At 45.8% G+C, this 22,542-nt stretch overlaps 1 protein-coding gene across 1 annotated transcript; it reads right to left on the reverse strand.

Moving 5' to 3' along the window:
- Positions 1-11,750: 11,750 nt before the first annotated feature.
- On the reverse strand, positions 11,751-21,866 carry SNRPF (small nuclear ribonucleoprotein polypeptide F). The gene is made up of 4 exons (XM_073620152.1): positions 21,717-21,866; positions 17,256-17,381; positions 16,223-16,287; positions 11,751-12,021 (listed from the first exon to the last, which is right to left on the reverse strand). Exons 1-4 carry the CDS (start codon positions 21,717-21,719, stop codon positions 11,955-11,957), a joined length of 261 nt encoding a protein of 86 aa, XP_073476253.1. The 5' UTR covers positions 21,720-21,866; the 3' UTR covers positions 11,751-11,954.
- Positions 21,867-22,542: the final 676 nt, after the last annotated feature.

The raw sequence follows: 22,542 nt of genomic DNA on the forward strand, positions 1-22,542 counted from the left end.
GGGAGGGCCAACCCACATTTTTGGGAGGGGAGACCCAATTTTGGGGATTTTTCAGGAGGGGCGATCCAATTTTGGCGATTTTTCGGGAGGTGCGACCCACATTTTCTGGAGGGGTGACCCACATTTTGGGGATTTTTCGGGAGGGGCGAACCACATTTTGGGGATTTTTCGGGAAGGGCGACCCAATTTTGGGTATTTTTTGGGAGGGGCGACTCAATTTTGGGGAATTTTCTGGAGGGGCGACCCAATTTTGGGGAATTTTTGGGAGGTGTGACCCACATTTTGGGAATGGGCAACCCACATTTTTGGAAAGGGCGACGAACATTTTTGGGAGGGGCGACCCACATTTTTGGGAGGGGCGACCCACATTGTAGGGATTTTTCGAGAGGGGCAACCCACATTTTTCGGGAGGGGCGACCCGCATTTTGGGGATTTTTCGAGAGGGGCGACCCAATTTTGGGGATTTTTCTGGAGGGGCGACCCACATTTTTGGGAGGGGTGACCCAATTTTGGGGATTTTTCGGCAGGGGCGACCCACATTTTTGGGAGGGGCGATCCAATTTTGGGGATTCTTCGGGAGGGGTGACCAACATTTTCGGGAGGGGCGACCTACATTTTGGGGATTTTTCGGGAGGGGCGACCCACATTTTTGGAAGGGGCGACCCAATTTTGAGCATTTTTCGGGAAGGACGACCCAATTTTAGGGATTTTTTTCTGGAGGGGCAAACCACATTTTTGGGAGGGGTGACCCAATTTTGAGGATTTTTCGGGAGGGGCGACCCACATTTTTGGGAGGGGCGACCCAATTTTGGGGATTTGTCGGGAGGGGCGACCCACATTTTCGGGAGGTTCGACCCAATTTTGGGGATTTTTCAGGAGGGGCGACCCAATTTTAAGGATTTTTCGGGAGGGGCAATCCAATTTTGGGGATTTTTCAGCAGGGGTGACCCAATTTTAAGGATTTTTCGGTAAGGACGCCCACATTTTTGGAATGGGCAACCCATATTTTCAGGATTTTTCGGGAGGGGCGACCCAATTTTGGGGATTTTTCGGGAGCGGCGACCCAATTTTGGGGATTTTTCGGGAGCAGCGATCCACATTTTCGGAAAGTGCGAAAATGTGGGTCGCTGGAGGGGAATCCAAATTTTGGGGATTTTCCGGGAGGGATGACCCACTATTTCGGAAGGGGCAACCCACATTTTGGGGATTTTTCGGGAGGGGCGACCCAATTTTGGGGATTTTTCGGGAGGAGCTACCCACATTTTCGGTAGGGGTGACCCACATTTTTGGAAGGGGCGACCCACATTTTGGGGATTTTTTGGGAGGGGCGACCCACATTTTCGGAAAGTGCGACCCACATTTTCTGGAGGGGAAACCAAATTTTGGGGATTTTTTGGGAGGGGTGACCCACTATTTCGGAAAGGGAGACCCACATTTTGGGGATTTTTCGGAAGGGGCGACCCACATTTTTAGGAGGGACGACCCAATTTTGGGGATTTTTCGAGAAGGGCGACCCAGTTTTGGTGTTTTTACGGGAGGGGCGACCCACATTTTCGTGAGGGAAGACCAAATTTTGGGGATTTTTCGGGAGGGGCAACCCACATTTTCAGGAGGGGAGACAAAATTTGGGGGATTTTTCGGGATCTGCGACCCACATTTTCAGAAGGGGCGACCCACATTTTGGGGATTTTTCGGAAGGGGCGACCCACATTTCTGGGAGGGAAGACCAAATTTTGGGGATTTTTCGGGAGGGGCGACCCATATTTTTGGGAGGGGTGACCTATTTTTGGGGATTTTTTGTGAGGGGCAACCCAATTTTGAGGATTGTTCGGGAGGGGCAACCCACATTTTCGGAAGGCGCGACCCACATTTTCTGAATTAGCGACCCACATTTTTGGGATTTTTCTGGAGGGGCGACCCACATTTTCAGGAAAAGAGACCACATTTTGGGGATTTTCTGGGAGGGCCAACCCACATTTTTGGGAGGGGAGAACCAATTTTGGGGATTTTTTAGGAGGGGAGATCCAATTTTGGGGATTTTTCGGGAGGTGCGACCCACATTTTCTGGAGGGGTGACCCACATTTTGGGGATTTTTCGGGAGGGGCGAACCACATTTTGGGGATTTTTCGGGAAGGGCGACCCAATTTTGGGTATTTTTTGGGAGGGGCGACTCAATTTTGGGGAATTTTCTGGAGGGGCCACCCAATTTGGGGGAATTTTTGGGAGGTGTGACCCACATTTTGGGAATGGATAACCCACATTTTTTGAAAGGGGCGACCCACATTTTTGGGAGGGGTGACCCACATTTTTGGGAGGGATGACCCACATTTTGGGGATTTTTCGAGAGGGGCGGCCCAATTTTGGGGATTTTTCGGGAGAGGCGATCCACATTTTTGGGAGGGGTGACCCAATTTTGGGGATTTTTCAGCAGGGGCGACCCACATTTTTGGGAGGGGCGATCCAATTTTGGGGATTTTTCGGGAGGGGCAACCAACATTTTCGGGAGGGGCGACCCACATTTTGGGGATTTTTCGAGAGGGGCGACCCACATTTTGGGGATTTTTCGAGAGGGGCGACCCAATTTTGGGGATTTTTCTGGAGGGGCGACCCACATTTTTGGGAGGGGTGACCCAATTTTGGGGATTTTTCGGCAGGGTCGACCCACATTTTTGGGAGGGGCGATCCAATTTTGGGGATTTTTTGGGAGGGGCGACCCACATTTTGGGGATTTTTCGAGAGGGGCAACCCAATTTTGGGGATTTTTCTGGAGGGGCGACCCACATTTTTGGGAGGGGTGACCCAATTTTGGGGATTTTTTGGCAGGGGCGACCCACATTTTTGGGAGGGGCGATCCAATTTTGGGGATTTTTCGGGAGGGGCGACCAACATTTTCGGGAGACGCGACCCACATTTTGGGGATTTTTCGAGAGGGGCGACCCACATTTTGGGGATTTTTCTGGAGGGGTAACCCACATTTTTGGGAGGGATGACCCAATTTTGGGGATTTTTCGGCAGGGTCGACCCACATTTTTGGGAGGGGCGATCCAATTTTGGGGATTTTTTGGGAGGGGTGGCCAACATTTTCGGGAGGGGCGACCCACATTTTGGGGATTTTTCGAGAGGGGCGACCCAATTTTGGGGATTTTTCTGGAGGGGCGCCCCACATTTTTGGGAGGGGTGACCCAATTTTGGGGATTTTTCGTCAGGGGCGACCCACATTTTTGGGAGGGGCGATCCAATTTTGGGGATTTTTCGGGAGGGGTGACCAACATTTTCGGGAGGGGCGACCTACATTTTGGGGATTTTTCGGGAGGGGCGACCCACATTTTTGGGAGGGGTGACCCAATTTTGGGGATTTTTCGGCAGGGGTGACCCACATTTTTGGGAGGGGCGATCCAATTTTGGGGATTTTTCGGGAGGGGTGACCAACATTTTCGGGAGGGGCGACCTTTGGGGATTTTTCGGGACGGGCGACCCACATTTTCGGGAGGTGCGACCCAATTTTGGGGATTTTTCGGGAGGGGTGACCCAATTTTAAGGATTTTTCGGGAGGGGCAACCCAATTTTGGGGATTTGTCGGCAGGGGTGACCCAATTTTAAGGATTTTTCGGTAAGGACGGCCCATATTTTTGGAAGGGGCGACCCACATTTTTGGAATGGGCAACCCATATTTTCGGGATTTTTCAGGATGGGCAACACATATTTTTGGGAGGGGCGACCCACATTTTCGGGAGGGGCGACCCACATTTTTGGAGTGGGCGACCCACATTTTGGGGAATTTTTGAGAGGGGCGACCCAATTTTGGGGATTTTTTGGGTGGGGCAACCCAATTTTGGTAATTTTTCGGGAGGGGAGACCCACATTTTTGGGAGGGGAGACCAAATTTTTGGGATTTTTTGGGAGGGCGACCTAATTTTGAGCATTTTTCGGGAGGGGCGACCCAATTTTGGGGATTTTTCCGGAGAGGCAAGCCAATTTTGGGGATTTTTCGGGAGGGGCGACCCAATTTTGGGGATTTTTCGGAGGGGCGACCCACATTTTTGGAAGGGGTGAACCGCATTTTCTGGATTTTTCCGGAGAGGCGAACTAATTTTAGGGATTTTTTGGGAGAGGCGACCCAAATTTGGGGATTTTTCGTCAGGGCTACCCATATTTTTGGGAGGGGCGACTCAATTTTGTGGATTTTTCGGGAGGGGCAACCCACATTTTAGTGAGGGGCGACCCAATTTTGAGGATTTTTTGGGAGGGGTGACCCACATTTTCAGGAGGGGTGACCCAAATTTGGGGATTTTTCTGGAGGGGCGCCCCACATTTTTGGGAGGGGTGACCCAATTTTGGGGATTTTTCGTCAGGGGCGACCCACATTTTTGGGAGGGGCGATCCAATTTTGGGGATTTTTCGGGAGGGGCGACCTACATTTTGGGGATTTTTCGGGAGGGGCGACCCACATTTTTGGGAGGGGTGACCCAATTTTGGGGATTTTTCGGCAGGGGCGACCCACATTTTTGGGAGGGGCGATCCAATTTTGGGGATTTTTCGGGAGGGGTGACCAACATTTTCGGGAGGGGCGACCTTTGGGGATTTTTCGGGACCGGCGACCCACATTTTTGGGAGGGGCGACCCAATTTTGGGGATTTTTCGGGAGGGGCGACCCACATTTTCGGGAGGTGCGACCCAATTTTGGGGATTTTTCGGGAGGGGTGACCCAATTTTAAGGATTTTTCGGGAGGGGCAACCCAATTTTGGGGATTTTTCGGCAGGGGTGACCCAATTTTAAGGATTTTTTGGTAAGGACGGCCCATATTTTTGGAAGGGGCGACCCACATTTTTGGAATGGGCAACCCATATTTTCGTGATTTTTCAGGATGGGCAACACATATTTTCGGGAGGGGCGACCCACATTTTTGGAGTGGGCGATCCACATTTTGGGGAATTTTTGAGAGGGGCGACCCAATTTTGGGGATTTTTTGGGAGGGGCAACCCAATTTTGGTAATTTTTCGGGAGGGGAGACCCACATTTTTGGGAGGGGAAACCAAATTTTTGGGATTTTTTGGGAGGGCGACCTAATTTTGAGCATTTTTCGGGAGGGGCGACCTAATTTTGGGGATTTTTTGGGAGGGGCGACCCAATTTTGGGGATTTTTCAGGAGGGGGGGCCCACATTTCTGGGAGGGGCGACCTAATTTTAGGGATTTTTCGGGAGGGGCGACCCAATTTTGGGGACTTTTCGTGAGGTGCGACCCATATTTTTGGGAGGTGTGACCCAATTTTGGGGATTTTTCCGGAAGGGCAACCCATATTTTCGGGAGGGGCGACCCAATTTTGGGGATTTTTCCGGAGAGGCAAGCCAATTTTGGGGATTTTTCGGGAGGGGCGACCCAATTTTGGGGATTTTTCGGAGGGGCGACCCACATTTTTGGAAGGGGTGAACCACATTTTCTGGATTTTTCCGGAGAGGCGAACTAATTTTAGGGATTTTTTGGGAGAGGCGACCCAAATTTGGGGATTTTTCGTCAGGGGCGACCCATATTTTTGGGAGGGGCGACTCAATTTTGTGGATTTTTCGGGAGGGGCAACCCACATTTTAGCGAGGGGCGACCCAATTTTGAGGATTTTTTGGGAGGGGTGACCCACATTTTCGGAAGGGGCGACCTAATTATCTGGATTTTTGGGAGGGGCGATCCACATTTTCAGGAGGGGTGACCCAAATTTGGGGATTTTTCTGGAGGGGCGCCCCACATTTTTGGGAGGGGTGACCCAATTTTGGGGATTTTTCATCAGGGGCGACCCACATTTTTGGGAGGGGTGACCCAATTTTGGGGATTTTTCATCAGGGGCGACCCACATTTTTGGGAGGGGCGATCCAATTTTGGGGATTTTTCGTCAGGGGCGACCCACATTTTTGGGAGGGGCGATCCAATTTTGGGGATTTTTCGGGAGGGGTGACCCACATTTTCGGGAGGGGCGACCTACATTTTGGGGATTTTTCGGGAGGGGCGACCCACATTTTTGGGAGGGGTGACCCAATTTTGGGGATTTTTCGGCAGGGGCGACCCACATTTTTGGGAGGGGCGATCCAATTTTGGGGATTTTTCGGGAGGGGTGACCAACATTTTCGGGAGGGGCGACCTTTGGGGATTTTTCGGGACGGGCGACCCACATTTTTGGGAGGGGCGACTCAATTTTGTGGATTTTTCGGGAGGGGCAACCCACATTTTAGCGAGGGGCGACCCAATTTTGAGGATTTTTTGGGAGGGGTGACCCACATTTTCGGAAGGGGCGACCTAATTATCTGGATTTTTGGGAGGGGCGATCCACATTTTCAGGAGGGGTGACCCAAATTTGGGGATTTTTCGGGAGTGGCGACCCACATTTTTTGGGAGGGGCGACCCACATTTTCAGGAGGGCGGTGAAAAAATGCCCCTTTCCATTGAAATGAGTTGAAAGCTATTCAAAAGCACCTGAAAAGCTCTTCAAAAGCACCGTGTTTTACTGGCAGTTTAGAAGCACCTCAGTTTGAAAGGGGCCTAAGGGCCGGTTCACACGGGGGCGACTTGTCAGGCGACCTAGCCGCCTGACAAGTCGCCTCCCGTTCTGTACAATGGAACCGTTCTAATCGGAGCGACGCAAGTCGCTCCGACTTAGAAGAAAGGTTCCTGTACTACTTTGGGGGCGACTGCACCTGCACCTGTCCTGCCCTTCCAGGAGACAGCTCCCACCCATCTCAGCAGGTGCATGTTTTTCCAATGTATTAAGCAATCACTGTTCTCACTAAATACACAGCCAGCGATCGTTTTTTTTTTTTTTCCACCCTAACTTCATCTTGCATAGATCATTAAGGCCCCCTCCACACTGGGGCGATTTGCAGGCGCTATTGCGCTAAAAATAGCACCTGCAAACCGACCTAAAACTGCAGCTGCTGTGTCTCCAGTGTGAAAGCCCTCTGGTGCGCTGGCAGGAGAGAGAAAAAACTGCAAACAGCATCTTTGGAACTTTGAAATCAATAGGGCAGTGTGGCTATACCGCCAGCATAGCGCCGCTGTATCGGCACTTTGCGGGCGGTTTTAACCCTTTTTCAGCCGCTAGCGGGGGTTAAAACCGCCCCGCTAGCGGGCGAACACCGCCACTAAAACAACGGTAAAGCGGCGCTAAAAATAGCGCCGTTTTACCGCGGACACCCCCACTGCCCCAGTGTGAAAGTGGCCTTATTTTGCAGAATGTGCAGGCGCTGAGCAATCAGATAACAGCCTATGTGGATCAGAGCCAAAGTATTGAAAACAGGAGAAGGATGTCCTGGGTTCTGTAAAGCTCACTATACACCATACAATCTGATTGTACAATCTCCTTTAGATCTATCAACTTCTATATAGTGCAAGGGCCTGCCTGAGTGGATACAGAGTGATTGGGTAGATGGAGTGTTCTCCTATTATATCATTTTGGTAAATCTAAAGGAGATCGTACAGATTGTGTCATGTACGGCCACCTTTCAAGTGAATGAGCTGCCCTATGCATGAGCGAAAATGCTTCAAAACGCCCAAAAAGCATTTGGGAGATGTGAATAGTGCCTGACCGCTGAGTGTCTCTGTCCACTACCTTCTATGTACTTGTATAAAGCTGGCCATACACAATGCAATCTGATTGTACAATTTCCTTTAGATTTACCAGACAATGGAATAGGTGGACACACCTGAGTGATATCTGATGGTGGATTTAAAAGAGATTGTACAGACAGTGGGTGGAAGGCGATATCGTAATAAGGGAGGCATGGTCCAGAGTGGTAAACACACCCTATAATACCCTTTTATGTGATACCGCAGTGCATGATGGGAATCAAAGATTCCTTGATGTCACATGATCTACAGGAAGTGATGGAAGCAAAAAAAAAAACATTTTCAAACAGATGAAATTTCAAAGCTTCTCTAGATGAGGTAAGTGAGAGATAAGCACATTGGGATAGTTTGGGCAGAAATTACATTACAAATGGCTTCTAATTATGAAAAATAAAATCTTGCCCAAAAAGGTGGACTTACCCTTTGATACATTTACAGATACCTTGTTCTATTAGCCTTATGATACTATGATCAATTACTGTACTTTTTTTTGTACATGTTACTTAAAGTGGTTGCTAACCCACTTTTGGTCATTTACAGTAGTGCTAATAGAGTGCCCCCCTCCCTGTCTGTGATTCATTAAAAAATACCTTCTTCACCGTATTTCAGGGCAGCTCCTGGCGACCATGTAAGCAGCTGTTCCTCCTCTCTGCCTGTCTCGCAGAAACAGTGGGCGGGGCCGAGGTTTCCCCACTGACGTCAGCGGGACACGAGGAGAGAGGAGACACAGCCAGTCACGTGATCACCGGGGGCCGCCATGAAATACGGTGAAGGAAGTATTTTTTCAATGAAACACAGAGACAGCGGGGCACTCTATTAGCATACAGAACGGATAGTATACCAATGTGTATGTTATTCCTGCAGCAGGAGGGGGATGGGCCAGCACTGTCACTAAGTGACACACTGAGAAGGGATGGAGCGGGGGGGGGGGCACAGAGAAGACAGACACAGGATAGCAGGGCTGCGGCTAACGGAGGCACGCAAACAGACCACAATGTCAGGGGCTCAGCAGCCATAATTTGGTCTGTTTGCATAGGGGAGGGGCGAAACTGGCAGGATCAGACAGGTTTTTTAGGTGTTACAGGGGGCCAAAATATACAGCACCATATCTGTGCTGTGTAAATGCTTTAAAGCAACAGAATATGTGGGTTTTTTTGGGGGGGGTTAACAAACGCTTTAATTTCGGCCCTACAGGCAATCCGATGTAATATCATGCCAATAGAGGTCTGACTGTTGTGCTCATACTTTATACATTTGGTTGTATTTCAATAAAGAAGTTTGGTAACAGAATATAACATTCATATGACTAAAATAAAGATCTTTGGGGGAGCTGTATCCTTTTTGTAACAAGGCAAATGATAAACAGGAGCAGTAAGATGCTTTATGAGACAATTTTGTTACAAGGTTACAGCCCGAGTCAGACATTCCTCCTTTGGTTGCTCATTTGTAACTGCTTTAAACCTGACACTGACCACTTCTTAATTATGCATCTATTTGGATTGGACTATTATCTATAGTATCAGTAATAAATCTTGAACTTTGCAAACTGTTACACTTAGCTGCCCAGGAATACAGAAGCACAGAGCTGTAAAAAACGATGCATGGATGTGAGTGCCGCTGCTATCTGTCCTAAGACAACGTTGTCTTTTTAACTTAGTTGTGGATGAATATTTTTCACTTGAATTCTTTTGTATTTTTTTGATTCATTATGGTGCATTTTTCTACATTAAAAACTTATTTTCCTGGTGCCTCCATGGCCTGCATACTGGTGATAGAGCTCCGCCTCGACTCCTCCCTTAGGACTAGTGAATAGCACCACTTCTGGACCGCCGCACGCCGATGTACGTCCAAACTTTGCCGGTGGATATCGTTATGGCAGCAGCTAGCTGCCATAACCACCGGTATCCCCGTTTTCGGGCGGCGGCCAGCTTTCTGATAAAAGTGGTCCCTGCGGCAGATTCGCCACGAGATCACTTTTATCGGTGGCGGGAGAGAGCCCCACCCCTCCCGCCGCAATCCGGTGCCGGTAGCGGCGGAGACGATCGCGTCCTTCTCCCTTCTGTGCCTGGAGACGAGTGAGGCTAAGATGGCGCCCACTCGTCTCCACGACACTGCTGGGCGGAAGCGACGTCAAAACGTCACTTCCGCCTACGCCTCTTAAAGGCATATTTTTTTCAATGTCATTTTTTTAAATGACTTTTTTTTATTGCATTTTAGTGTAAATATGAGATCTGATTTTTTTTTTACCCCAGATCTCATATTTAAGAGGTCCTGTCATGCTTTTTTCTATTACAAGGGATATTTACATTCCTTGTAATAGGAATAAAAGTGATACAATTTTTTATTTTTTTTTTAAACAGTGTAAAAATAAATAAAATAATGTAAAATAAATAATAAAAATTTTTTAACCCCCCCCGTCCCGACGAGCTCGCGCGCAGAAGCGAACGCATACACAAGTAGCACCCGAATATGAAAACGGTGGTCAAACCACACATGTGAGGTATCGCTGCAACCGGTAGAGCAAGAGCAATAATTCTAGCCCTAGACCACCTCTAACGCAAAACGTGCAACCTGTAGAATTTTTTAAACGTCGCCTATGGAGATTTTTGAGGGTAAAAGTTTGACGCCATTCCACGAGCGGGCGCAATTTTGAAGCATTACATGTTGGGTATTAATTTACTTGGCGTAAAATTATATTTCACAATATAAAAAAAAGTTGGGCTAACTTTACTGTTGTCTTATTTTTTTTATTCAAAAAAGTGAATTTTTTTTTTTTTAAAAGTGCGCTTATAAGACCGCTGTGCAAAAAAAAGTATTGCAACGACCGCCATTTTATTCTCTAGGGTGTTAGGAAAAAAAACATATAAAATGTTTGGGGGTTCTAAGTAATTTTCTAGCAAAAAAACCTGTTTTAAACACGTAAACACCTAAAATCCAAAACGAAGCTGGTCCTTAAGTGGTTAAAGGCGCAGTCCCTCCCCCAACATTCTTCCTTCTACGTCAAATATTCTAGGTTTTCTCCAGACAGGATTTGATCTGGGGCTTGGTCTAAGCTCCCTCAAAGTAGCAGCAATCTCTGCCGCAACAAATAAAAGATGGGCGGAAGAACCTTTAGTAGTCACTTTCCTCAGAGGAGTATTAAAGATTCGCCCACCTGTCAGCCGGTCCTTTCCTAAATGGGATTTGTCCCTGGTCCTTGAAGTCCTATCTGACCATCCCTTTGCTCCAGTGTAATAAGTAGCAATATGGAACCTAACACTGAAGACTGCTTTCCTGCTAGCCATTACATCTGGCAAAAGGATTTCAGAACTTCACTCTTTAGGGATAGGTGATGACCACATCATTCTTCCCCTTTGGGGGTTCAAACCTAAGGTCGCAACTCCAAGCCACCTTTTGGAACCTTGGGCACTACCAGTATTTACTAAAACAGATTTGGAATCTTGTCACGAGCTGGACATATCCAGAGTGCTCAGGGCCTATCTAGAGGCCACCAGACCCTTCAGAAACTCGGAGAGACTTTTCATTGTACCATTCGGTAAATACAGGGGCAAAGAAGCTGCCATCAGAACTCTGGCATCTTGGGTTGTAAAATTAATACAGAAGGCCTACAGGTTGAAGAATATGGAGCCTACATCCCGAGTGAATGCTCATTCTACAAGGGCAGTCTCAACTTCCTGGGCAGCAAGGGCTAATGTTTCATTGGAGACGGTGTGCAGGGCCGCCACCTGGTCTTCTCACAATACTTTCCTCAGACACTACCATATTGATCCAGGAGCTCTCACAACTGTTGAGTTCAGAAGAAGGGCAGTTCAGGCTGCAATGTCCCTTTCTAATTAAACATTTATTGTTAAGCATCATCCCACCCGTGTCAGCTAATTACTTATCACCAGCATGCTGCCATGGATAGATTAATTTTCCGTTTTTTATTTAACTTTGGTGTTCTGCAGTAGTGACCTCCTTGGTAGGATTCTTTTACTCACTTTGGCTCCGGTTATAACCCTTCCCCCTCTCTATCCAAAACTAAAAGGAGAAAAATTTTGCCTGAACATACAATAAAACTGAAGAAAAATAAATAAAAATTATATACAATTTTTTCTTAGCAAGCAATGATTTTTAAAGAATTATTTGCATGACACAGCTTAAATTTAGTATTGTTTATCGAATCAAGACAATGTTTCTGGAAAGTGGATTTCTGAGAGCAGGCACATATGAAAGAGTGTGAAAAAAAAAAAATCTGTTTATTTTTTTAACAAAACATACAAAAACAAAAGTCCAACAATAACCTTGAAAGAGAAGTTTCAAGAAAAAAAAAAAAAATTTACAAAACTAATTTGGAGATTGCTTTATTCTCTCATCTCGCCATCTTCTTCCTCCTCTTCTACTCCACGTATATACAATACATTATTACACCTACAAGAAGAGACATTGTTAAAATACATCACTCCTGATTAAAGCAGATAAAGCACAATTTTGTTTGCAACAAATGTTGTTCTTGTAGACTAAACAGTATGTTTATACATACTATTCTTAAAGTAAACCCAGAAAATCTGTAATGTTCTGTTTCATGCTGCCTTTACAGAAAGCGCTTGTTCACCAAGGGGAGGAAACCATGATTGAAGATAGACTCGGTAAGCATAAAATTTGTTGAAAAGTTATAGAAAAGTTGACAGGGACTGTGAATGACAGTACCTGATGGCAAAGATGAATTAAAGTAGAGGAGCAGCGTATATACAGTGGGTATCATAATGGTAGCTTGAAGGGGGGGGGGGGGGGGTGTAAGGAAATGCAGGACATGACATTTTAAATTGGTGCTGCAGCAACAACCCATTCTGAGCGCTATGCTGTGTTAACTTCCATGCACTGCGAGGAGAGAGAGCGCAGCCTGCACCTGCTACCAGCTCTCTCCTCCTCCCTGCAGCTATCTCAACTATTGCCAGCAAAACAGAAAGCTGTGCAGGCCGCCTGTAGGCTTGCATCCTACCAACCAATGACTTCATCGATTGCTAAAGACATGTCAGGCGGCACCAAAGCTTTTGGTTTTGCCAGCTATGCTCTCTTACATAGTAGGTGAGGTTGAAAAAAGACAAAAGTCTATCAAGTCCAACCTATGTGTGTGATTACATGTCAGTATTACCTTGTATGTTGTGGTCATTCAGGTGCTTATCTAATAGTTTCTTGAAACCATCAATGCTCCCCGCTGAGACCACCGCCTGTGGAAGAAAATTCCACATCCTTGCTGCTCTTACAGTAAAGAACCCTCTACGTAGTTTAAAGTTAAACCTCTTTTCTTCTAATTTTAATGAGTGGCCACAAGTCTTGTTAAAACTCCCTTCCGCAAAAAAAGTTTTATCCCTATTGTGGGGTCACCAGTACGGTATTTGTATATTGAAATCATATCCCCTCTCAAGCGTCTCTTCTCCAGAGAGAATAAGTTCAGTGCTCGCAACCTTTCCTCATAACTAAGATCCTCCAGACCCTTTATTAGCTTTTTTGCCCTTCTTTGTACTCGCTCCATTTCCAGTACATCCTTCCTGAGGACTGGTGCCCAGAACTGGACAGCATACTCTAGGTGCGGCCGGACAAGAGTCTTGTAGAGCGGAAGAATTATCGTTTTATCTCTGGAGTTGATCCTCTTTTTAATGCATGCCAATATTCTGTTTGCTTTGTTAGCAGCAGCTTGGCATTGCATGCCATTGCATGCCTATCATCTACTAGGATCCCCAGGTCCTTTTCCATCCTAGGATTCCCCCAGAGGTCCCCCCCCCCCCATTGTATAAATTGCATTCATATTTTTGCCACCCAAATGCATTAATTTACATTTTTCTACATCGAACTTCATTTGCCATGTAGTTGCCCACTCCAATAATTTGTTCAAATCATTTTGCAAGGTTTCCACATCCTTGCAGAGAAGTTATTGTCCTGCTTAGCTTAGTATCGTCTGCAAATACAGAGATTGAACTGTTTACCCCATCCTCCAGGTCATTTATTAACAAGTTAAACAGGATTGGTCCCAGCACAGAACCCTGGGGGACCCCACTACCCACCCCTGACCATTCCGAGTACTCCCCATTTATCACCACCCTCTGAACTCGCCCTTGTAGCCAGTTTTCAATCCATGTACTCACCCTATGGCCCATGCCAACTGACCTTATTTTGTACAGTAAATGCTTATGGGGTACTGTGTCAAATGCTTTTGCAAAATCCAGATACACTATGTCTACGTGCCATCCTTTATCTAGATGGCAACTCACCTCCTCATAGAAGGTTAATAGATTGGTTTGGCAAGAACGATTCTTCATGAATCCATGCTGATTACTGCTAATGATACTGTTCTCATTAGTAAAATCTTGTATATAGTCCCTCATCATCCCCTCCAAGAGTTTGCATACTATTGATGTTAGGCTAACTGGTCTAATTCTCAGGGATGTATTTTGGGCCCTTTTTAAATATTGGTGCTACATTGGCTTTTCTCCAATCAGCTGGTACCATTCCAGTCAGTAGACTGTCAGTAAAAATTAGGAACAATGGTCTGGCAATTACTTGACCGAGTTCCCCAAGTACTCTCAGGTGCAAGCCATCTGGTCCCGGTGATTTATTAATGTTACGTTTCCCAAGTCTAATTTTAATTCTGTCCTCTGTTAACCATGGAGGTGCTTCCTGTGATGTGTCATGAGGATAAACACTGCAGTTTTGGCAGTGCATGGGAGTTAACACAGTCTCGCGCTCACATCCCAATGTGCAGTGTTTGATTACTGCCCCCATCTCCCCCCCAAACTGCTCCTGTACAGGCAGCAAAAAATGTGGGTGGGTGCAGGTAATAGATCTGAGCGCAATCTGTGTTAACTCCAGGGGGTAAGGGAGCTATGGGGGGGGGGGGGGGGGGGGAGATGGGATGGAGAGAGCAGGGAGAGAACACAGCCCACACTCTCTCCCCCTGTCACTCTCCTGTAGGGGAATTTGTTGTGCTGGGGGGCGGGGGGTCGTGCTAGGAGGGAATTATGCTAGAGGGGGGGGGGGGGATTGGGGGGGGGGGGGGGAGTTACAACCAGAGATCACTGATCTCTGCCTCAGACTACATTTTAGGGCTTGTTCACAGCAGGTGCAGTGCGGTAATAAAAAATTGCACATTTTTCATACCACACAAAAATGTACTGCCTTTTGCAGTCGCACGTAGGTGCCATTAATTCTGACACCCCATGCATCTAGCAAATGTACGTTCACGTCCATTTAAAAAAATGCAACATGTGTGAACAAGCCATCAGAATGGTGTGCCCCATTCTAAAGGGTGCCTTGACTGGGGAAAAAAAAAAAAAAAAAAAGCTGAAAAACAGATTTAGACCAAATGAGAAATGGGAGCAACCTAGGTACCACCTTCACGCCAGACAACTCCAGAAAATGTATCTCCTCACCCAAAAAATTGCTAATTTGTTAAGGGATTCAAGAATGTAATTACAAGATCACGAGGTGGTACAGAATTTCATCCAGATTCATAAGTTCACACCCTCTTTTCTGGACCGATGTTAGGGATAGCAAGGGATATTTACTACACATTTTCTGGCACTATTCCAAACTGGTTTTGCGCTCTTATGACCCGTTTTCAGTAGAGAGTGGAAGTCCGCTCTCTGCTGACATCACGGATATCAGTCCAGACACCGCCAGGTGCCTGGACTGACACCCATCTCAGTCTCTCAGAGAGCCTGAGCCGGCCACTCCCCGCCCCCCTCCACAGCTCTCCGCTCTGCCTCTTCCTTGCTCACTGGAGCGCTGAGCTGTGGAGGGGGGGGGGAAGTGGCTGGCTCAGGCTCTCTGAGAGACTGAGATGGGTGTCAGTCCAGGCACTTGGCGGTGTCTGGACTGATATCCGTGACGTCAGCAAAGAGCGTACCGGCCGCTCCCCGCCCCTCCACAGCTCAGCGCTCCAGTGAGCAAGGAAGAGGGAGAGCTGCTGATTGACAGTCAGCAGCTCTCTGCTCGGGGAGCTGAGAACCGAGTCATTGGCGATGTTCGATCACTCGGTTCTCAGTGTAGAGGTTCCAGGGGACAGATGCTGCGTCCACCCAAGTAGGAAAAAAATCCCCAAACCCATACTTCTCTTTTAACACAAGTTTGAATGTGATTGCGTAATTATGAACACAGCTACATCCCCAGTTATAAGAGGGTGTGCATACTTCTGCAACCACATTATTTAATTTTTTTTAATTTCTTCTCCCCATCCCTCTAAAAGATTTCAGTTTGATTTTCAATTGAGTTGTACAGTTTATTAGGTCACATTAAAAGATGTAAAAATGTTCTGAAACTATATATCGGTCTCATCGCAGAAACCTGACATTTTAAAAGAGGAGCGTGTAGACTTTTTATATCCACTGTAAGTGTCCGAATATTAAAAGTCAGCATCCTTTAACGCAAAAGTCTAGGAAACATAAAAGGTCTGTAAAAAAAATACACTAATTTTGGGGCACACAAACACAATAAATTACCATTTGTTTTGTAAAATATAAAAGATGAGGTTGCACAGAGTAAATAGATACCCAACATGTCAAGGCTTGAATTGCGTGCATAATGTGGCATCTGTATTTACATTTCATCAGAGCAGCGATAGTAGGATACTTGCCTTATTAGAACTTCTCCAAGATGTCCAGACAATGCCCCATCAATATACTCTTCTGTATTGGCGAGCTGCAACAGAAAGAAGTGTTAACTGTTGAAAAAATAACCATATAAACATGTGTACTTGTACTCGGCAAGGTTCACAATTTAGGGTCCTTTTGAAAGAATATGCTCATGCGACAGCTTCTGGTAGCAGGTACCAGAAGAATCACATTTATTTTACTTGATGAATAAAAGCAACAACTGGGAAAAACGGATAAGCTATAGGATCTATGCCGCAGCTCTATGCCCTTTCCTCAATGTGTACCCTTATATGATACATATTAGGTTTGTGTAATACACAGGCTGCAAGGTAAAGCCCAATTAAATGTTACTGTACTCATGTAGCATTGCTGTGTAAACTGAGATAAAAGAACTGTAATTTATGAACGTGTAAGTAAACCCATGCATGAATACCCTGAAATATGGTTCACAGTCAGGAGAACAGCATGGTAAAACATGGAAAAACAGCCCAACATGCTGCTCTAAGTGCTGAAGAGCATTCAGACACCATGCACACAAATACAGTGCTCTTTTAACCCTTGTATGGGGCTCTATACCAATTGCCATTTATAATCTAAATTTCCAATGGGGAGAAAAAAAAAAAAAGATAATTAGGGAGGTACTGTTAGTGTGCAGGCACTAATAAGTACAACTCAAATGCCTAAGTGCATCTTATGTCACCCACTGTAGATATTCTTCCTATGGAACTACAGCCAACCTTTGTAGCCATCTTAGCTTCTATTTAGATCTGCAGTTTCCATTGTGTTGCATGTGTGGTCAACTATTACACCAGCCATTTCAAGGCTTGAAAGATCAGTTGAGATTTTATAAAAGAAAACTGGCAACTGTGAAAATATTTACCAGAGGAATGCCTAGAACAGAATTAGAATTTCTATCATTTATCCCCCCACTGGCATATGAAAGCACTACAGATCTGCAATCACCAGTATAAAATGTATTTTACAGAGCATATTGTTTGACAGAAAATGTATTACCTGCATGTTCATGTAGCCATCCACAGAGACCAGGTATCCCTTGTACTCCATACCCCACTTCAGTTTCACCATTACTGGCTTACCAGTAAGACCATTAAGGAATGGTTTTGGGTTGAGTGGCAAACTCTAGAAAGCCAGAAATAACTTGTAAGAACATCATCACATTTATAAAGTGTCTACAAATAGCTACAACATTTATTTGGCTTTTGCTATCCTATGCTGTAAACACATTCTAATCATTAACCCCTTCATGATGGAGGGTAAAACAAATCTTAATACTTGAACGAAACTTTGACTTTTAGTAAAACGGTACATATCATTGCAACTACTTAAATCGGCGCTCCAGCCCCCACCACAAAATTTAAAGTCAGCAGCTACAAATACTGTAGCTGCTGACTTTTAACGTTAGGACACTTACCTGTCCAGGGATCCCATGATGTTGGCACCTCAGCTGATTTTTTTTAATCAGCACTGGGGTGCTGCTGCCACCATTCCTTCTAAGGGGAACCAGCAGTTAAGCCTTACGGCTTCACAGCCGGCTCCCCTACTGCGCATGCGCGAAGCGCGCTGCGCTTTGTGAATGGCCCAGCGGCAGGGTGGAAGAGGAGGCCTTTGCTGCTGGGAGTTCCCCTGGAAGTGGAGACAGGTACCTGTCAAAAACAGGTACCCACTCCCCTCCAAAAGGTTTCAAATGTGGCAACGGGGGGAAAGGGCGGCAGCCTTGGGGAATTATACAGCGTGTTTTTTTCCGGGCAAATTGGGCTTTTATTTGGTGTTAAATGGTGAAGAATATGTCCTGATTTTTGTTTATCACCAAAGATACACAACTAGATATTAGTGTACTTGGCATCCCCTGAATATAATATATGGAGCGAGTGGTGTTTTGTATACTATTAGGACTGCTAGCCTAACATGACTGTAGTATTATTATCTTGGAAGTGACTGTATTTCTATAATATTGTATAGCTGTGTATATTGCTCATGAATAGATGGAGAAGGAGCGTATGCTGCAGTCTCTTTAGTGTACCATCTTTATATATTATTTTTTTTGTAAAACCTACAAAATTTGTTAAAGAAAAACGTATTAACTGAAAAAAAAAAAGCCCCAAAATAGCAGCGATACCACATACATGTTTATTTGTTGTTTGCACCTGTAGTAGGGCCCAGAAACAATGGCGCACATTTTGCTTTTTTTATCATACTTAAAACACATTGACACTGATATTTTAAAAATGTTTGTTTTTGTTTAATCCTACCTAAAATATACTTTTATGATTAAAAAGAACTGACATTTTTGAACCTTTCAGCAAAGTCTTCCTTACAACTTGCAGTAATTAAAAAGCAGACCTCGGATTAGACATTAGTGCTTTGCTTACAAGGGACTTCCTTTGAGCTGACTAGGCGCAGTCAGTACTATGCGACTTTGAGAACTGCACCCGATATTCTGTAACTATCTGTAATTTACAGAGTACTACTGTCTGCAGACCATATAACCTAAGTCACAGAATCAGTGGACAAAACCAAAATTTGCCCATTTCTTTCTCTCTATAGAAAATACTCATGTACTTGTGTATTATGTTCTTGTTTTTCAGTTTAATACAACTTTAAAAAAGGACAGCTATTACAAAAAAATATTCTAATAACTGTATGTGGTTAATACATATATTCGAAAGAAGGCACTTGTATTTATATATTATTCTAACACCCCTCCCCTGTAACTGCACACAGGGTTCTTTTCCTCCGCAGAAGCGGTCACTTTTGAAATCAGTACGGCTCCGATTCTCATTTGCCTGAACACTCACATGGCTCTGCTTACCATGAGCACTTGTCATTGTGAGCATTATAATAAATACTCACTCTGTGGCTGTGTACAGACAGCGTCACAGGGCATGAAGGCTGCTATGTTCAGCAGGGTCTGGACGGGTGACCAGAATATTTGAAGTTAGTTTACTTTTTCATTTTTTCTGAACTTATCCTTTAAAGTGGTAGTATACTGAAGAATGACAGGTCACCTCTGTCATAAATGTCCCCCCCTGTCTGTCAGCGGTAATGTGACCAGCGCTGCACCTGCGACATTATCACAGCCTGGCCATTCAAGCGGCCAAAGATTCAGAACCAGGAAGGAAGACCGGATTAAGATCTGAGCGCCGGGGACAAGGGGGACCCATGACAGCCCAGCTCTGGAGGGACATTATGACTTAAACCTGCAGAGGGGCACATTTTTATACTTTCTTAAAGAGAAGCTTCAGTCTCCACCCAAAAAAAATTGAAAGTCAGCAGCTGTATACAGCTATCCCAAAATGCCCCTGCCCATTGCAATGAATGGGCAGCACTTCAGAAGCGCTGCAACATGGAAGTTTTTAACCCCTTCTTTGGGGTTAAAAGCGCCCTGCTAGTGGCCAAAAAGTAGCGCAAAATCGCCGCTTAAACAGCGGCAAAGCACGGCTAAAATGAGCAACGCTTTACAGCTAACGGCCCCCTTACTAAGGGAAACTAGCTGTGAAGCCGCATGCACAAGCCGCTCTGCATTGTGTGAATGATCCCGCAGTGTTCTGGGACCTGTGATGTGTCCCAGAAGGCTGTAGAGGAAGGAGGCGGGGGGTAAATGTCTGCTCAGATAGCCTAGGTCAGTGATGGCACATTTCCCATGATGCTCATGCACTCTGCAGTGTATTTGAGCATCATAGGAAATGTAGTTCCAAAACATCTGGGGTGCCAAGGTTCGCCATCACTGGCCTAGGTGATCCGGGCAGAAGTGGGAGCGGGTACCTGTCAAAACCAGGTACCTGCTTCCCTCTCCAAAAATAAGTGCCAATTGTTAAAGAGGCGGGGGGAGGAGGCAAACAAGCAGAACTTCGACCTTAAGCAGACTTTATTACCGCTTTAAGGGCTGGTTCTTGTGCAAATCCCGGGCGGCACAATTTTGCAGCCCTGGAATGTGGTGAAAGTAGTGTATGTACTACTTTTACAAGGCGTGCTGCACCAAATTGAACGGTACTCGCGGCACCATGCTCTTTGGTGTTCTGTTAACATTACATTGGCACTAGCAGCAGATCATAAAGGCAGTGCATTTGGAGCACGGTGCAGGAAACACACACAAACCTTGCACTGTGTTCTGGTGTAAACTGGCCCTAAAATGTTCCCTCCTGTCAGGCTTTGAATCCTGTCTGTGCCCCCACCACGGAGAATCAACTATAGGGGAGGGCTAAAAAAAAAAAAAAAAAAAAAATGACATCTAATATCATTCACTTCCTGTCCTGTGGACTCCATTGGAAAGGGAAATCCATTGATGTCACAGAAACAACTGTCCTTACTGGAAGATTTTCCTTCTATTCTTGGTCCTGTGACTACTTTTGGACTCATCACTTCCATTCCTGGTGACAATTAGGCCCCTTTCACACTGGGGCGGTAGGAGGCGTCGGCGGTAAAACAGCGCTATTTTTAGCGCTGTTTTACCGCGGTATTCGGCCACTAGCGGTGCGGTTTTAACCCCCCGCTGGCGGCAGAAAAAGGGTTATAAACCCCTTGTATAGCCGCGGTATAGCCGCGCTGTCCCATTGATTTCAATGGGCAGGAGCAGTGAATACACCGCTCCTTCACCGCTCCAAAGATGCGGCTGACAGGAGATTTTTTCTTCTCCTGCCAGCGCACCGCTTCAGTGTGAAAGCCCTCGGGCTTTCACACTGAACAAACAGCGGAGGCTGTTTAGGGGCGGTTTGCAGGCGCTATTTTTAGTGCAATAACGCCTGCAAACCGCCCCAGTGTGAAAGGGGTCTTAGAGATACTGACAGCATAAAAGCCTCACAGAAAGCCTAACCCCACATGATTCTATCTAAATCTGAAAAAAAAAAAAAAAACACTTTGTCTTTAGTTACAACGTTACTATCTGTCCTAGTGACCACAGTTTCTGCTACAGAAAGTAATGGAAAAATCCAAGTTTTTGAGCGGCCACCAGAAATCTTCTAAAAGAGACACTTGTTGCTGGAGATTTCCTTATTTAGGAAAGATCTCGTACTTCCTGGTGTTTGTATAAGACAGGAAGTGATGGAAAATCCAAGGTTGTCACCAGACAAGGGGGGGGGGGGAGATCTTCTAATGGGGACACCTGTTCCTGGAGATTAGCCTTATTTAGGAAAGATCTCCTCTTACTTCCTGCGGTGTGTATAGGACAGGAAGAGAGGAGAACTTTCCCAAAGGGGACAAAATCCATTCATAGTGTGACATCGCTGTAAATCACACTACATTTAGAAAGGAAACTCTGCCAAGCCTTCACTGTGTTACAGATCCGATGTAAGCAGGCTGTAGCAGAGTAGGTGTGTGAGAGATGTATGAGATCAGCCATGTGCTTTGTTACTGTGCAGAGAATGGAGGGTCACATGCTCCGTGCGCCATACCCAATCACAGGTGACTAAGGGCTCCCACACCCCCCACCAACCATGTGTACGGCTCCCCACTACTCACCATGCCGACGCTGAATCCACGCGCTCACCTACAAACCAGAAAAAATTTCCCCGCGGAATGCTGCTCGAACACACCGCCGGAGAGAACAGGAAATGGCTACGAGAGGGAGAGCAGAGAGGAGGGAAGACGAGATGGCCGGGACGGAATAGGGAGAAGGAGAACTGCTCCCTCTTGTGCTAGGAGGTAAGAAGTGCAGGTAAGCGTAAATGTCGGAAACAACACCCTCTGCTGGCCATTTGGTATAATACATCTATTCAATAGAATACCAGGCACATGCATCGCACATAACCTTAGATCAGGGGTAGGCAATCATTTGAGAGGTGGAGATCCACCTGAACAACGTGGAAGAGATCGAACATCACCGGGGCATTTTTTTTAACCACTTGCCTACTTTGCATTTTTACTCCCTTCCTGCCCAGGCCAATTTTTAGCTTTTAGAGCTGTCACATTTTGAATGACAATTGCGCGTTCATGCTGCACTGTACCCAAATTAGATTTTTATCATTTTTTTTTTACCCAGATAGAGCTTTCTTTTGGTGGTATTTAATTACCACTGGGTTTTTTTTTCATTTTTTGCTAAATAAACCAAAAAAGACTAAAACGTTTGAGAAACAAAACTAAATGTTTTTCATAGTTTCAAATTTTGCAGACAGGTCATTTTTCTTCTTCACTGATGTGCGCTACGCTGATGGGAACTGATAAGCCTACACTAATGGGCACTGTTAGGCTGCACTGATGGGTACTGATAGGCTGCACTGACGAGGCCGCACTGATGGGTACTGATAGGCTGCACTGACGAGGCCGCACTGATGGGCACTGATAGGCT

The sequence above is a fragment of the Aquarana catesbeiana genome, linkage group LG03, assembly GCF_042186555.1.
Source record: "Aquarana catesbeiana isolate 2022-GZ linkage group LG03, ASM4218655v1, whole genome shotgun sequence".
Lineage (NCBI taxonomy): Eukaryota > Metazoa > Chordata > Amphibia > Anura > Ranidae > Aquarana > Aquarana catesbeiana.